This window comes from Microtus oregoni, unplaced genomic scaffold (assembly GCF_018167655.1).
Source record: "Microtus oregoni isolate MIOR12 unplaced genomic scaffold, Mior012 000015F_ref0000493, whole genome shotgun sequence".
Taxonomy (NCBI): Eukaryota; Metazoa; Chordata; class Mammalia; order Rodentia; family Cricetidae; genus Microtus; species Microtus oregoni.
The window spans coordinates 31,933,992-31,950,490 of NW_024543074.1; the positions used below are offsets into that span (position 1 = coordinate 31,933,992).

Genomic DNA, 16,499 nt, shown 5'->3' on the forward strand with positions numbered 1-16,499 from the left:
TCTTCCCCCCTGGCCATCGGAAAAGTAGACAGGAGTCTCTCTAAGCATATGGGAAGTAAATCAGTGAGACGTTTCCTCAGTACTAGCTTTAATGAGATGTAATTTACCTAATGGAATATTCATCCTTAAATTTCCAAATGTACAAGATTGTGGTTTGTAGACGTTCTGTCTTCAGCAGCTGCCCCATTGTTTAAACTTTTTGTATTATTTTCCAAAGGAAAGCCCACACCTATAGCAGCCCCCTTTCTTCATAGGTGTATCCAGCCTGCTTCTTTATTTAAATCTAGGCTTCAGGGTGTCTCCTTTCACTTAGGGGTGTGTTTTGAGGTACTTCCATGCTGTGGTGTCTATCAGTACTTCTTTCCTTTTTATGACCAATTAATATTCTGTTGTGTGATCACAACACAGTTTGCTTATCCAGCCATGAACCAATGAGCATGTGTCTTGCTCCTGCTCTTTGGCTGTTACTATTCATAATGCCATTAACTTTCTTCATACACAAGTGCTGTGCAGGTCTGTTTTCATTTCTCCTAGGAGTAGGCTGGGCCACACATTTGCTATGTTCTTAGCATTTTGGGGAACTGTTAAACCATTTAGCAAAGGAGCTGAGCTTTTATATCCCCAGCACCGGAGTGTGAAGAAGTCACGGTTGTATCCTCATTGGTATTGGCATTAATTGCCTGTTCGGTTATGGCTGTCTGCAAAGGTATGCATAGACACCACAATGTGACTTTTATGGGCCGTTTCCCTAAGAATCAGTGGTGCCATCACTCTAGAGAAATGCCTGTTTGAATCTTGCATCCATTTTAAAACCAAGGAGTGTTTTATTGTCAACTTTCAAGGTTCTTTCTGTAGATTTTTTTTTTTGGAATTTATTTTATGTGTATGAGTGTTTTCTCCAAATGCATGCGTGTAAATCTTGTGCCTGTCTGGTGTCTGCAGAGGACAGAAGGGCATCAGTTGGATCTCCTGAAACTGGGCTTATGGATGATCATGAGCCGCTGTGTGGGTGCTGGGAACTGAGCACCGGTCCTCTACAAGAGCAGCAAGTGCTCTTGACTATTGAATCATCTCTACAGCTTCTTATGAGATATGCCTCACAAGTATTTCTCCCATTCTGTGGATTCTGTCAGCTCCCGTGATGGTTTCCTCTGAGATACCGATATTTTGAATATCTCCACGTATTCTCCTGTTGCTGTGTTGCTTGTATTTCCAGTGTCACGTGTAAGAAATCATCACCAAATTAAGAAACCACGATGATTTGCATTTGTATTTTAAGAGTATGTAGTGCTTGGATTCACATTTAGGTGTAGGATCCCTTTGAATTGATTTGTATGTATTTGTATGTAATGTGAGATTAAGATTCCAGCATGGAAAGCTAGTTGCTCTAGGACAACTTTTTTGAAAAATGTTCTTTTTCTACTGAATGACATTTGGAGTTTTATTTATTTATTTAATTTTTTTAAAAAAAAGATGTGTTTTTTAATTAGGGTATGCCTGCACAAATTTATGTGCACCATATGTGTGCCCAAGGAGGCCAGAAGAGGACATTGGATCCCTTGGAATTGGAGTTACAAATAGTTGTGAGTCACCCAACCTGAGTGCTAGAAACCGAAGCTGACTTCTCTGGAAGAGCAACATGCTCCCTTAACTGCTGAGTCTGCTCTCCAGCCCTAACACTTGTCTTTCTTGTTGAAAAAGATTTAAGTATAAATGTAGGAGTTTGTGCTTGAATTTTCAATTATATTCCTTTGACCTATATGTCTATCATAATTTGTAATTCAGTCTTTTTTAACCACAGAGAGGTGATAGGAAGGCGTGTTTAAGAATTAAAAGGGTGAAGGAATGAAGATACCAAACATGGGTGTGCAGTTGAAAAAGATACGTGAAAGAATTTAGTTTTAGAATAAGGAAGGATCTTAAAGTTTGTCTTTGTATAAATCCCATATTTCACTGATGGGGAAAAATTGTTAAATTTCTGTGTCAAAGACTAAGATTCACTGGTGGTTCATGGCTCAGGAGTGGCAGACTTGGGAGTTGGACCTCTCCTGTGACCTTCTTTCTAGGCAATGCCTCCCTTCTTCCCAGGCCCCGAATGATGGCTCCCTAGCCTGGACCCTAAACTTGCTGGGTTTCTATGTAGAGCTCTTGGCTTCTGTCTTAGCCCTCGCTGCTAGTTCAGCAGAGCGAACGGGGTAGGCGGAGAGTGTCTGCGTGTCTGCTCTTTCTTGACAGGCTGAGAGAATGGAAAGCCAGCTAGGGGAAAGCATTTGGAAAATGTGAAATTGCTGTATAAGTGCCGCTAAATGATAAGATTGCCAACTTGATGCTCTTCAAGGCAGGGTCACTGTGTCGCAGGAAGCGCAGAGGAAAGAAACAGCTCGCCTTAGACATATCCATCAAGTGTCGTGGCTGTCACTTTCATGAGGATGAGGCTGGACATGGGGATACAAGAAATCGTGGGAAGGGCTGGGAGATCTCAGATGGGAGAGGCTTTGAAGGCACGTGCCTTAGGGAGACCCCGAGAAGACTGGAGAGTTTGGTCTCTACTTATGCAAAATTGGAGGCATAGGGCTTTGCCAGTAACTGGAATGATACTGACCGGGAGTGGTCTGCTGTGCCTTGCCACATGCTCCTCCTGTTCCCTTCCATCAGTCCTAAGTGTCTCTTTTTTTCCCAGGGCCAGTGGGTATCTCATGTCACATATAAATGAGGGATTCCTGTTTAAAACCTGGTGGCAGAGGGACTTGTCTTAACTTGTGAGTTCCTGGAGGACAGAAGTAGGCACCCCACCCTACCCCATCTCTGCCGTGATTGTTGTCTGCCGAGTCCCCACTACATGCCTGTTTGGAAGTTGAAGCTTGGTCTGTGTCAATAAAGCCGGAGCTCTGGTCACCGAGTGTCTGCCCTGGCAGTCTCGCTGTGTGTCTACCCATGCGCACATACCTCCTGCTCTAAACTGCATGTCTGCACCATCCATGCGTCCTGATGCTTATCCTGGTTTTTTTGATCTATGTTTTTTGTTTTAGCACCTAAGACATGCTTTTCTTTGCAACAGGAGCTGTAGGCTACACTTCCGTGAGTCACCAATTTCTAATACATGCTACATGGCATGTATTTGGGGACGGAAAGGTTGGGCTCCCTGACAGAAAGTGATCTCCTTTTCACTGGAGGACCAGCAGCCCGGGTCGTTCTGAGATACCGAGGATGCTGTTGTGGCCTATATGGGTATCAGGAAAACTAGTGTTTTGAAAGGGCTTATTGTTTACAGATGTGGAATAAATTGTAGGAAAAGATACTATGCTCACAGCATTTTTGGGTCATGCCAACCTCTCTCCTCTACCCCTGTAGACCAGCGGCAAATGAAACCATCTTTTGAGTGCTCATAGACTTTATCTCTGGCTCCTTCTACAGGTTTTCAAACATTCAACAGAATGCCTATGGTAGTAAGCTGGCGTCTTTGTGGTTGTGTGCACCCAATCAGCGAGGCTCACTGTGTACTCTCCTTATTTAGGGCTCTGGCTGACATACTAAGACAACAGGGACCAATCCCCATAGCACACTGTGAAAGAGAAACCATCTCGGCCATCGATACCTCTCCCAAAGAGAACACACCGGTCCGATCAACCTCGAAAAACCACTACACCCCTGTGCGCACAGCTAAGCAGACTCCAGGTAAGTGAGAATTGGTCACTTTGAAGTTTTATTGATTCTTTTCTGAGGTTCTAGTGATGTTTCTGCCTTGACTGGGCTGGTCATGGAGCGCTGTGCAGTGGTGGATGTCCTGATAGACGTGACAGGCTTTTGTAAGAATCTGGGGACTGTCTTCCTGTGAAGGCTTGGTATGAGAGAGATCAGGTCTGGGACAGATGAGGACTGGTGGCCCATCTGTGATTTTTCTAGTGACTGGTGTGATTCTCTAATGTGAAGTAGAGTTTGCAGCAGCCATGGTGAAGTATGGCTGCCCGTTTACCCATGTGACAGGAAGGTTTGGCATTGTCCAGGATGCCAGATGTGTAGGAACAAAGGCTGCATTCTGACACAGAAACTGCTCAGCTATTGGAATCCCAGAGTCCTTTTTAAGGACAGCAATGGTATCTGCATTTTAGGGTGACCCTTTCCTGTGAGATATAGGTTCTCTGGATATAGGATGAAGTGTCTTTTTATATATGTGGAAACTGGAGCTGAGACACCTGAGGGTGCCAACTTCTACAGATGCTCAAGCCCTTTATACATGAATGGTCTGGTGCTGGCATAGGGCCACCACACATCCTACTGTATACGTTAAATGATCTCCAGGTTCCTGAGAAAATCTACTACGACACTAACATTATGAGACTTACTATGCCATGGACTTTAGGGAATAATGATGAGAAAAAAGTGTGTACCTATTCAGTAAGGTCCAGTTTGGGGTAATAGCTTTGATGCATGGTTGGATGACTCCTGTTGGGTTGAACTGTGTGGCTGGTTGGATCTGCAGTTACATGCATAACCTGTAGATGTGGAGGGCTGAATGCGCCTTTGACTTTTTTTTATTTCATCATGATAACACTGTGAAGGAAACTGGGCAAGATTCTTTGTGTAATGGGTTAGTGAATGAAATTCAAGCTCAGTAACTTGGACAAGATCAATAAGGTATAAGAATAAGAAAACAAACCTGCAAATACCAGTAATATATTGGGCTATTGGTCTAAATATTACTCAGAGACTTTTATAGGTATGCTATTATCTATTCTTTCTAGCTGTCTTGGAGGTATTTATCTCCCACTTTATATGAGAAATATATATATATATATATATATATATATATATATATATATTTAACCAACATTTCCCAATGTCACATGGTTAGTAAGAGAACACCAGGATTCAAACTAAGACAAATTGTTTACAGAAGTCATTATTGAAAAAAACAACAAACCATTCTATCCTTCCCCAGCTAGGAACAGGGATGTAAAGTATCTGAAGGAACAGCCTCCTTACCAATATGTTGTAAAGTTATCTCCCTATGAGAATTACCAGCTAGTTTAGTGCTCATCCCACTCCCAGGCACACGATTTCTGCTTTGGTACTTGGATCTGGAATCTTCACATCTGTCTCTTTATCCAGATTTCTGAACTAAGCCTGCAATAAGGGCATACAACTACTAGGAGGCAGGCAATAGGTATGCTTAAATCCTAATTGTAACGGAGACCAAATTTATTCCATTTACATTTTAATTCTCTTGAATCTATCAAGTTGTTCTTGCCTTTAAGACAATAGTTTTAACTCTTTTAAAAATTCTGATTTAAATCTTACATATGAATGCTCTGCATGTGCGCCTGCATGCCAGAAGAGGGCATCAGATCCTCTTATAGATGGTTGTGAGCCACCATGTAGTTGCTGGGAATTGAACTCAGGACCTCTGGAGGAGCAGACAGTGCTCTGAACTGCCGAGTCATTTCTCCAGCCCTTGTCTTAAATCTTTTGAACATCTGACAAAAGCTAGAGATATTCTCTGAATATGTATGTCTATGAATGCCACATAGACAATCAGCCAATAGTTTGTGAAGGATTCAAGGGATCCACAGTTAGGAATCCCTGCTTTACAAGTAAAGATGAGTGAATCTGCTGGACAAAAACACTCCTCAGGTGCAGTCTCACCTTGAATACCCTAGATCTTTAACATGGAACCAGTAGAAGGAATCTTGGCAGAAGCACCTGGATCCGTGGCCGTCTACCAGGCTATGTACACATTAGAAACACCTGGGGATATAGCAAAATTCTGGGGTCCAAGCGCCATAAAGTAGGAGGAATTTCTAGAGATGAGGCTGACATTAGTGTATTAGTCTACAGAGTGAGTGGGTGCAGAGTCACTGGTCTGGTTGGATCCTGACCTGTTATGAGCACAGACACTGAATGCCCCAATTGCCCAGTTGGCTACATGTTGGAATCCTATAGGAAACATTAAGGGAACCCGAGAACCCCTCTCAGATATCATGGCCTAATCAATGTGGAGAGTGTGGTTTGAGAATAGGGGAGGTATTTAAAGTCCCTTCAGTGCAAAGTTTAGAATCAGTTGACTCTGGGGATTGCCCACTGAACACCATTACTAACTTGAATGTTCTTGCCAGCTACGAGTATTTTTATATATTGGAAGATTCATCATTTGAAGTCAATCTCTCCCAGGACTGTGCCCATGACTCTGGAATTTCTGGGTACCTAGGCATCAAAGTGCGCCTGACTGTTGATTCTCACCCTTCTGTTCAGTTTTTATTCTGTCTCATTTACTTATTCAATGAGTAGTCTTGGTTTGCCCTTAAGTACCCTTTCTCATTCCTTCTGTGTATATATGTATGTGTGTATATATATATATATATATATATATATATATATATATATATAGTGAGCTGAGAAGGAAAGGCAGCGCTTACATGACTCAATTTTCTGTTTCAAGAAATCCCTCCTCGTATTTTTCAAATTACAACTCTCCACTTAGCTTTTTGAGATGGGAATGCCTGGGAAGCATTCTCCGTGGTGAAGCTGAAAAGTACGACAAGCGATTTCACAAACAAGCTACATCTTCTGTACTTATATCAAACAGGATGCTTTTCTAAATAGCTGCTGTCCTTTGCCACACAATGTTGCAATTTGAGTCACCACTTAAACAAAACTTTGGGCAAATGTTCAAAGTGGAAATTTACTGTGATATTCCCACTCGTTAGATCAACCGCCCAGCGATTGTAGTAAAGTGGCAGAGGTCCTAGGGGGACATTAAGGAGGCGGGCATCAGAGTGTGCAGTGGCTCTGCCACTCAATGTGCTGTCTGTCCTGGGATCAGCTGCCTGGGGTCGCCTGGGAATTCGTGAGCCCTGCTGGGCCTGCGGTACCTCAGACTCTCTCACCTGCAGAACAAGGCCCTGTATGTTGATGAAAAAGCTTAGCAATTGGGATTTGAGAAGCAAGGGAAGCATGGATTTGCTTGGAGCAAACCTTCAGGTATTATGTTTCTGATCATGCCCTTCTGAATTTCCTTGTCAGCCACTGGGGCTGCTAGTTCATTCAGTCTAGATTGTTCTCAGGGTGCAAGTTAAACCAGGTTGAGCACTCAGACAGACTCTGTCTGTAGCAAACACTCATTATCAGCCACGAGGAAGTGTATGTATAGCTCCTGGGAAACAGAGCAAATGCATGAAGGAACTGAGGGTAACACGCTGGCAGTCTTTAAGGCCAGGTGGAATCTGTGGGGCTGTGTCTGGCATGATCAGGGTTTGGGAAGTTGACAGCTCATGCTCATTTGGTTTGAGGACTGGAGTGGAGTTCCTTGAGTGATAATGGAATATGCTAACCCATGTAGCATAAGTATCATGCATTGAGCCCTTGTTATGTACTAAGTACTCTGTTCAGTACTTCACACATAACAGAATGGATCCTGTAATATTTTTATGCTATGGGACTTTCTAATCTCTGAGTCTTTTATTGAGATTTTCCCCAAGAAACATCTTCTCAACCTCACAGGGGCTCCACAATAGGCATTTATTTGGGGCTAGAAAATTAGGGATGCCTCTTTGTCTCCCCACTTTTGAAATCTAACTGCCTATGAAGCCCCACTATTCAATCAGTGGTCCATGGACCAGCAGCAACTCTCTGATGGGAGCTGGTTTGAATTCCTAATTGTGGCTACACCTTGGGATCATAAAAGGTTTATGAGACTATACTGCCTGGCTCCCATTGTGAAGATTCTGATTTGTGTGCTCTGAGGTAGAACCTAAGCGCTGTTATACTAGTTTTAAAAATTCCCTACCATTCACGTGATCAAGATGGAGAAGCAAGTTCTGGAGTGAGCCCACCAAAATAGGGAGGAAGTCCTTTGAAGTGTGTGGAGTTCAAGGTCCAGACAAAGCCCTGGGATAAGGTTAGGGGGCTGATAGAGAAGTTCTCTCCTGGTGGATATGGTTAGGAAGTGGAGGATTCAGAAACGGTTCAGAGGAGAGAGAGAGAGCAGGTAAAGGTGCATCTGAGAAGATTGTGGTGAGAAAACAGCACCAGAATTAACAGGAAGACCATGCAGAATCATTCTAAGATCAGACTCAGGCTTGCAGATCCACAGAGGTCAGGACCCTGGAGGCTTGATTGTCATAGAGGGAAGCTGTGGAGGCTGTGTGCGTGGACTTGGCCTGGGCTTTCCCTGAAGAGCTTGTCTTGGGTTGTCTGTGGATAGTAGGCCATCCTCCCTGGCCATAGACTCTGTCATATTCCAGAATTTGCTCTCCAACATCTAGGATCAAGTGTGGCACCAGCCAGAGGTAGTGCATTTTTATGCTCTGTGTCTAAATATGTACTGTATGTTATAAAGGAGCAGTCATCTGCCTATCGTCATGGCCACAGCCTTGAATGGTCAACTAAGGGAGCCACAGAGTGTGAGGGTTGATGTCTTAGGGATTGAGAGTAAAGACCGAGCAGCTGACAGGGGACTGCTTTGCCATAGCCCTTTGTGGCCTGTCCCACCATCCGTGGGAGCCTGACATGAGATCCAACTGCCTTCTTGCTTCTCTCCACTGGCTCCAGTCATGCTCACTCCCTTGATTGCCCTTTTCTTATCACACACACACACACACACACACACACACACACACACACACACACGTGAGAGAGAGAGAGAGAGAGAGAGAGAGAGAGAGAGAGAGAGAGAGAAAGAGAGAGAGATTTTCATGTATATACAGGTGAAATGCCAGAGGACAATTTATGGTATCATCATCTTTCACTAGCTTGGAACTCACTTGGTTTCTAGGAGTGCTGAGATGGAACTCAGGTCTCCACATTTGCAAAGGCAAGCACTTTACCGACTTCACTATCTCCCAGGCCTTTGTTCTGTATATTCTGACCTCAAGGTATTGTCCCTCTCTGTTGCATGGCCTTGAATTTCCCAGCAGCAGACATTTGGGCGGTGACATAAACACTCAGACAGGCCTGTGTGCACTCCTCATCTCTTTACACCGCCTGTTCTACTGTCTGTAGAGAACCTGCACCACCTAAGGTCATTTGTATGCTCACTTATTCCTGGCTCCTGTCTCTATCAGGATGTAAGGCTCACTCTGTATACGTGAAGGCTTTGTCTCTTCGCCGCCACTATGTGCTCCTCAGATCAAGACTACCACCAGCAAGCCTCTAGCTGCCAGGTGCCTGTTTGATAGAAACCACAGGCAAAACAATGCGGTCTTCAGTCGGAGGGATCCAAGGAGTAGGACTGGCTGCACACTTCCTAGGTCGCTCTGCACCCTCTGTGAAGTGCTGTGTACGCCTTTGCTGCTGTGACTGACATGAAGCTAGTTCCAGGGTACTAGCTGAATAGAGGTCTTGGTTTCCACGACCCGAGCTTGTTTCTTAGTCCCTTTCCCCTGTTGGGGCTGACTCATCGACTGGAGCTTTGCCTGTATGGTGAATGTCAGAGAGGCTGTTACATAGGGCCCTACTCTGCTCACTCTCTACCAAGAGAGACTCCCTATGGAAGTCTTGGGCCAGATACTCCAGAGTCTTTTGTTTGCTCCAGCCTTCGGGCTGACTATGAAGTGAGAAAAATGTGCTATGCTTTAGAACTCTGGGGGAACATCTAGCTATCCTCTACATCTTATCCAGATGAGAAGTAGGATCTTCCTTCTGTTGGTCACCTGGAGGAACAGAGATGTTTTGTTCTGGAGTGATGGCCTCAGAGAGATTGGGGTGGCTGAGATTGGTTGCCCCGACCTGCTGTTCCTGATCTGTGAGCAAATGGAGGTCCACAGGGGTCACATGGGTGACCATCAGTGTCAATGGAAATCCCAGCATCCAACATATAAATGTAGCTTTTGGCATGAAGAGGATGCTAGTCAAAGTATGCTTTGGCCAGTGTGTTGGTCCCTGCAGACGAATCTGGTGAGCACTAAGTATAAGTATTGAAGTTGACTCTTTACCTCTTTTTATTTTGCAACTATTAAAGTGTTCAAACACATGTGTCATTTAGTGATTCACATTCTACTCCATCAAACAGAGCTGACATGAAGGTCAGCAGAACCTAGCCTCCGCCTGAGTTCAAGTCTCGGTGGTGAACAGTGCAAAGCCTCTCCCACTGCCTGGGAGGAGAGGTGAGGCCAACAGGTCAGTCTTTCAGAGAGAGAGAGAGAGAGAGAGAGAGAGAGAGAGAGAGAGAGAGAGACATGCTCACAACACAGTCAGGAGAGGTACCAGAGCATTGCTGAGGAGAGGGAGTGGTGTTCGGAACCTGAGGTGGCATTTGAGTTGACTGACAAGGTCCCAGCCATGGAGACATCTGGACCAAAAACATTCCAAGCAGAGGAAGTAGCTGGTACAAAGGACCTGAAACAGAGACAGAGCTGCCGTGAGCAGAGAGCCAGCATGAGCGAGGAATGAATAAAGGTGAGGGCTGTATGCGGGAGCAGACAGGTGAGCTCGCCATCAGGCAGGGCTTAGTGGTCAGCCAAGAGTGTGGCTTCTGTTTCATGTGAGGATTGATCTCTGACTGTTAGGTGCTGGAAAATGGCTCCACCAGGCATACAAGGTACCTAACCCATCTTTTTTTTTTTTTAATGGTCCAGGGAAAGAGTTTCCTTTGCTTATCTCCCTTGAGGAGGGCACTCTCCTGCAGAGGGGCAGAGTGGTACACTAGTATCTATAGTGGAGTTTAAAGTCTCACCCAGTATGTCCAGCCCAGACAGCATCAGCCTAGGCATTGGAACAGGGCCAGCAAGCTTCTGCATAGCTTAGGTGTAGGAGTGTCCCTGAAGCTGATTCCTATTGGATCTTCAACTGTGCCAGACCACTCTCTCAGTGATCAACACTCTGGATTCCTGCACAAAATTGGTTCCTGTGGGGGTGCATACCCTGTGGTTTCTGATTCTCAGCAGCATCCCGCCCTCTGCTCTGTCTGGAGTAGTCTCCTCTGGTCCATTTCCTCAGCCTCACCTCTCCTTCCAGGCATCATCTTAGGACTCTATGTCCCTCTTCTTCCCAGTGGCATCTGGGTCACAGGATCTGGCATTGTGGACACCCCCATAAAGTGTGTCAGGTCAGTTCAAATGCAAGCTCTTGTCTTTCTTTCTTTAGCAGACTACTCTGTGCCTCAGTTTCCTGATCTGTAAACAGAGACAATGGAAAACACTCACCACATGTGTCCTGAGGCTTGAGTGTGTTAGTGACTCCTAGGGCATCTCTCAATGCTCTGGCCTGGCTCAGGGCTCAACATCCTTGGGCTGTATACTGACTGTTCAGGAAGTAGGAGACCCACATTCTTACCTTTGTGTCTGAAAACCCACTAGGTCCCCAGGAGCATCAGCAGGTAAACTGAGGAGTCCCAGGTTCATGCTGATGCTATGAGCAAGAGATACATCAGTGCCTATGGAAATGGCTATGTCCTTAGACTGCAGTCAAGAAGTCTCGGTCTCTGAACCAGGAGAGGTGTGTGCCTGTTTTCCTGGCCATGAGTTTCCTTGTACTAATTGCAGACATTCATACTCATGCTAGACTTGGAAAGCCTGAGGACTTTTTAAAGCGTCCCCATGGGCTGACTTATTTCATTCTTTAGAGGACTTTATGATTCAACCACAACTGTGCCCATTTCACAGGGGAGGAAGTGGAGACTTGGGAATAGTAGAAGCTTTTACTTGTCTGTGACCGTGTAGTCAGGAGGAAGCTGTGCTGTCCTATATAAATACAGACAGACAAACAGACTCCAGAACACAAGTTGTAAAGAGTTACAGACGGGGCCCATTCCAGTGGTGAGAAGGAGTCTTTTTAGGTCCGTGTTCTGGAGATTGGGAAGTGCAATAGAGCAGTGCAAGCATCTTCATGGTCTGTTGTTGCCTCTACCCATGACAGAAAACCAAGAATGCATGGATGTGTGTGGAAGAGAAGACAGAACTCATGTGAAAGCTAGCCTGGTCCTACAAGGAAATTATTCGGAAATTCAGACCTAGATACCTCCTATTGGGCACCTTCTAAATAGCTACCCTGGGGAGGTTGAGTTCTAAGACTTGAACTTGGAAAGCATGCTCACAACACAGTGGTCAGTGATCTTGAAAGTAAGGAGATCCCAGCCTCTAACCCAGTGACCTTTAGAGGTCTTTCCTGCCAGGCCTATTACATACAGAGAAAAGGATATTTGGGACCCAGAGGTGGTGAAGACAGCAGCACCAAACCACCTCAATCCAGGCATGAATCATTGTATTTTGAGCAAATCTTACTCCCTTGGGCACAAGAAGATGCATATCATACAGCTTTCGAAACTTAAATTTAAGACCATCCTCAACCAAATATGTACTGGTCCCCACAGGTCCCCATCAGAATCATAGGCATTAGCTCAAAGAATTCAGAGGGAGGCTGCTGTGGTCAGGGCAGGCATCACTGCTGTCTTCAATACCACCATCAGCTTCATTTGGAGCAGGAGCAGCAAAAGAACTGAATGGTCAGGAGGATGCAGGAGGAATCCCTGGAGGATGCTGAACTGAGGACAAGATCCTAGAGGGGGAGGATCATTATGGACATAAAGGCCCAGAAAAGGGAACAGTGACTGATTCCTCTGGAAAGACTGGTTGTCATTTTCTGTCAACAGACTACAGTGATTGAAGAATTAAAACAAAGGCCAGGAAGGAACTGGAACTTTGTGTACGTTCAGAGAGAGCTGCCTCAAGTGGGGAAGTATTTTTTTTCCCTCATTAAACTTGTGTATTGTCCTGTATGCAGGGGAGACACATGAGCATGCGGCTTGTAACAATGGGGCAAGTGAGGAAATACCCTCCCAGGACACTTAGAAGAGAAGCTTGTGATGACATAGGGTAACAAGCTTCTAGAGCAGGTGACCTAAGGACCACATTCTCATTAGCTGCATAGGGACAGCCAGGACAAAGAGGGGAAGGGTCTTGAGGGACGCTGATACCTTTGCTCATTCAGAAGTACTTTGGATGCTTTTCAGGGTGTTGGGTATGGAGATATGGAAAGGAACAAAAGCCCCAAGGTCCTGGCATTTCCCAGGGTGGGTTGGAAGGTGTGTCATTTGGATGGTAGGAGAGAGGTGGAGGTTTGAACTAGGATGCTCACAGTGGCGGACTGAGAAGGATATTTTTCCCTGCCTTGTTCATTTGCTTTAAACTCCTAATTTGAACAATTGTCAACCAATGGAGAATTTGCCAGAATGATACAGTGAACACCAACATCGCCTTAGCAGTTCTTAACATTCTACAGTGTCTGTTTCTCTTCCTGGTCCTATTCTTTGTCATCACCTTTATGGCTATCATCACTATGATTTCATCTTCTTCACCACTAGCTGCAGTAGTATCAGCTGTGTTTCTGACCTCATTGTCGTCACAGTCCCCATCAACATCGTTGTTGCCATCACCACTACTATCACTGTCATCGCTCACCACCATCACCATCATTGTCACTGAATCATGTGAGCATCAGTGGCCTGTATCATGACCCTTCCTTCCTAAACTGCCTTACCCTGGAGCTCCTCAATTCAAGATGGTTCCCTTATGTAAACATAAATACAACGACCCGATTTATAAAATTGGCCATTGCTCTCAATGGCCAATATCGATAAAGAGTTTGAGATTTGTTTTATGCTAGAAATGACAGCATTTGTAGGAGGCTATGTAAGGGATGCTAGAGGAGATGGGGGCTAAAGATGGTTCCAATATTTGGACCAAATTGAGTAGCTGATGAGATTGGTCGGATCTACAGAAGGACTTGAAGTGAATAGCTGAGAGGTCTTAATCTAAAGGCCCGCATGTGAAGATGAGCGAAGTTGGACCTCTAATTCTCAAGCAGCTATTTCTAGAACAATCAGAGAGTTTCCCCCTACCTCCACTATCATGTATAAATACAGAATTTCTTCCTTCAGAGATCTGGGCCTAATCATATTCACGTGTGTCTCTTCTATTCATCCTCCAAAACAGATGAGTCATTCATTCAGTTCTAAGTGCTGTTAGCACAGGACCAGGCCTAAGATGCTTACTTTATTCTCAGGCTCCAATATATTTTTCTCAAATCTTGGCACTTGGTAGACCTTAGATAACTATTTATTGATTAAATAAAGGACAGAAAAAAATGCTCATATTTAATGTATTGGTTGCGTCAGTGACGATTATGTGTGCTTGGCAATGATGGAACACCTAAAATAATAGTTTTTTAAACAATGAAGAGGCCTACCTCTCTCTGCTGTAGGAGGAATCAGTCCAGGAATAGCATTCCTTCACCAGGCTCCTGCTGTCTCATCACTCTGGTGTCCAAAACATGCAGCTTTGTGTCATGTCATGTGTATATTCCAGGCATCAAGAAGAAAAGGAAAACAATGTGACGCCCTTTTCTTTCTCCTTTATCTTGGCAGCACCAGACAAGTACCAGACATCAGACAAGCACTCTACCTTATACTGTATTCCCATCCCTCCTCCTCCTCCTCCTCCTCCTCCTCTTCTTCTTCTTCTTCATTTTGAAACAGGCTCTCACAAAGTTCACCAAGTTAGTCTTAAACTCACTGTGTAGCCCAGGTAGGTCAGGATTTGCAATCATCTTGACCCAGCCTCCCAGATAGCTGGGTTCATAGGTTTGCATCACTAGGCCTGGCTAATACTCCATTTCTTTTTCTTTTTTAAAATAATAATTGTAGTTACCATACTCTTAGATCACTTTTTTCATCCCCTTTCCTTTCTCTAGGCCCCTCCAAGCCCCCTCCCCTATCCCATTCCTTCCATGCTCTATTTCTTTACAGATCAGATCCTTGCTTAAAGCAGCCCTGACATTCCGTGTGTCACTGTAGTCAGTGATCTTTAGATGATGCATCAAAGTTAAAATGGAGGTGTCCTGAGTGGGGGAAAATATCTCCTGGAACACAATTAGTGTTCTGTGTTACAGGTGGCTGGGAAGGAGACTGGGTGGTCTTTCATACCAGAAAGTGTGGTGTAAAAATCCCCCAGAACAACGAGTATTTGTGGCCACCTCTGTTTCCCACAGTCCTCTCAGACAGCTGTATCCTCAAAAGGACTCTGATGCTCAGCCTAGGCACGCCAGTGGCCACTGAAGAGTAAGCACGATAGCTCCAAGGTGTCTTACTCTCTCATTGTAGATGGTGACATGAATCCCACAGAGCAGTGCCCTGTAGGAATACCATAATAGCTGAGGAGACCTCTCGGAGAGTCCCTACCTCTATGTTCCTCCAATCAGAGGCTGCCATTTTCATCTTTGAGGGCCTCCTCCAATCTCTGTTAGGAGGTTGGGGGTCTCCAGTCCTGGTTCCAGGTATCTCAGCTCCTCAGGTATGAAGAGAAGGCAGCATGCCTCGGCTAAGAAGCATGCAGGATTGAGTGAAGCCAACTTCCTGAATAAGACATGTGTGAAGGTAGAACCATGTAGAACAGTAGTTCTTAACCTGTGAGTTGTGACTGGTTCCCTTGGGGAGTGTTGAATGACGCTTTCACTGCAATTGTCCAAGACCATTAGAAAACACAGATATTTACAACATGATTCACAACAACAGCAAAATTACAGTTATGAAGTAGCAGTAAAAATAATTTTACGCTTGGGGGTCACCACAACCCGAGGAACTGTATTAAAGGGTTGCAGCATTAGAAAGGCTGAGAACCACTAATCTAGAAGGTCTGTGCCTCAGCCCTAGCCTGTCCTCCTCTAGAGGGGAGGGGAAGAGTCTCCCCTGGAGTGGAACCCACAACCTACAGGGTGAGATTCCTTTCCAGCCTTTACGTCTTTCTTCTGATCACAATTCAAGCTTCGAGTTTCACTTTGTGTGCGTGTGGCTCAGGGACTTATCACAGCAGCTTAGATCTGGCATGAACTAGATAAGCCTGCACTTTAATAAATGTGCCATTTCTTTCCTCTAAGAATGAGACGTGAGGAAATAGGGCCTTAGAGGAGGCTGGTGGGGTGGTAAGGCCATGTTCATGACTGAGGCAGGCAGAGGATGCCATCTGCCAATGACTTGGGGAGGGAGATCCCTTGTCGAGGTGTGGCAGGGCACACGTGAAGCAGCCTCATGTTTTTCTAAAGAAACCAGAGGCCAGGCGGTGGTGGCACATGCCTTTAATTCCAGCACTCAGGGGGAAGCAGAGGCAGGTGGATCTCTGTGAGTTCGAGGCCAGTCTGGTCTATAAGAGCTCGTTCCAGGACAGGCTCCAAAGCCACAGAGAAAGCTTGTCTTGAAAAACCACACAAAAATTAATTAGTTAAATAAATAAATAAATAAAAATTTAAAAAAAGATAAAAAAATAAAGAAACCCAAACAGCAGATTGGACAACTTGGTGGGGACCTCTTCCCTAAGAGAACCATTTGGATTTTTGTCATAAGCATTGTCCCTGTACCATGAACCCTTGCCTACAACCATGTGGGTTGGTCCCCAGTGAGAACACCAAGGCTGCAGCCTCACAGGGCATGTGGCTGTCAGAGGAGAGGAGTTTAGTAGTGGGCAGAGAGGTTATTCAGAAGCCCTGCTGCTTTTCTGTCTGTGTGGGAACTCTTG

At 45.0% G+C, this 16,499-nt stretch overlaps 1 protein-coding gene across 3 annotated transcripts in view; it reads left to right on the forward strand.

The window, feature by feature from the left end:
- Shisa6 (shisa family member 6) overlaps nt 1–16,499 on the forward strand; it is a 289,285-nt gene that overhangs the window by 19,683 nt on the left and 253,103 nt on the right. For all 3 annotated transcript variants that reach the window (XM_041664053.1, XM_041664054.1, XM_041664052.1), the window contains one exon: nt 3,515–3,675. In XM_041664053.1, coding sequence (XP_041519987.1) covers nt 3,515–3,675 — 161 coding nt within the window. The remainder of the gene's footprint in view (nt 1–3,514; nt 3,676–16,499) is intronic.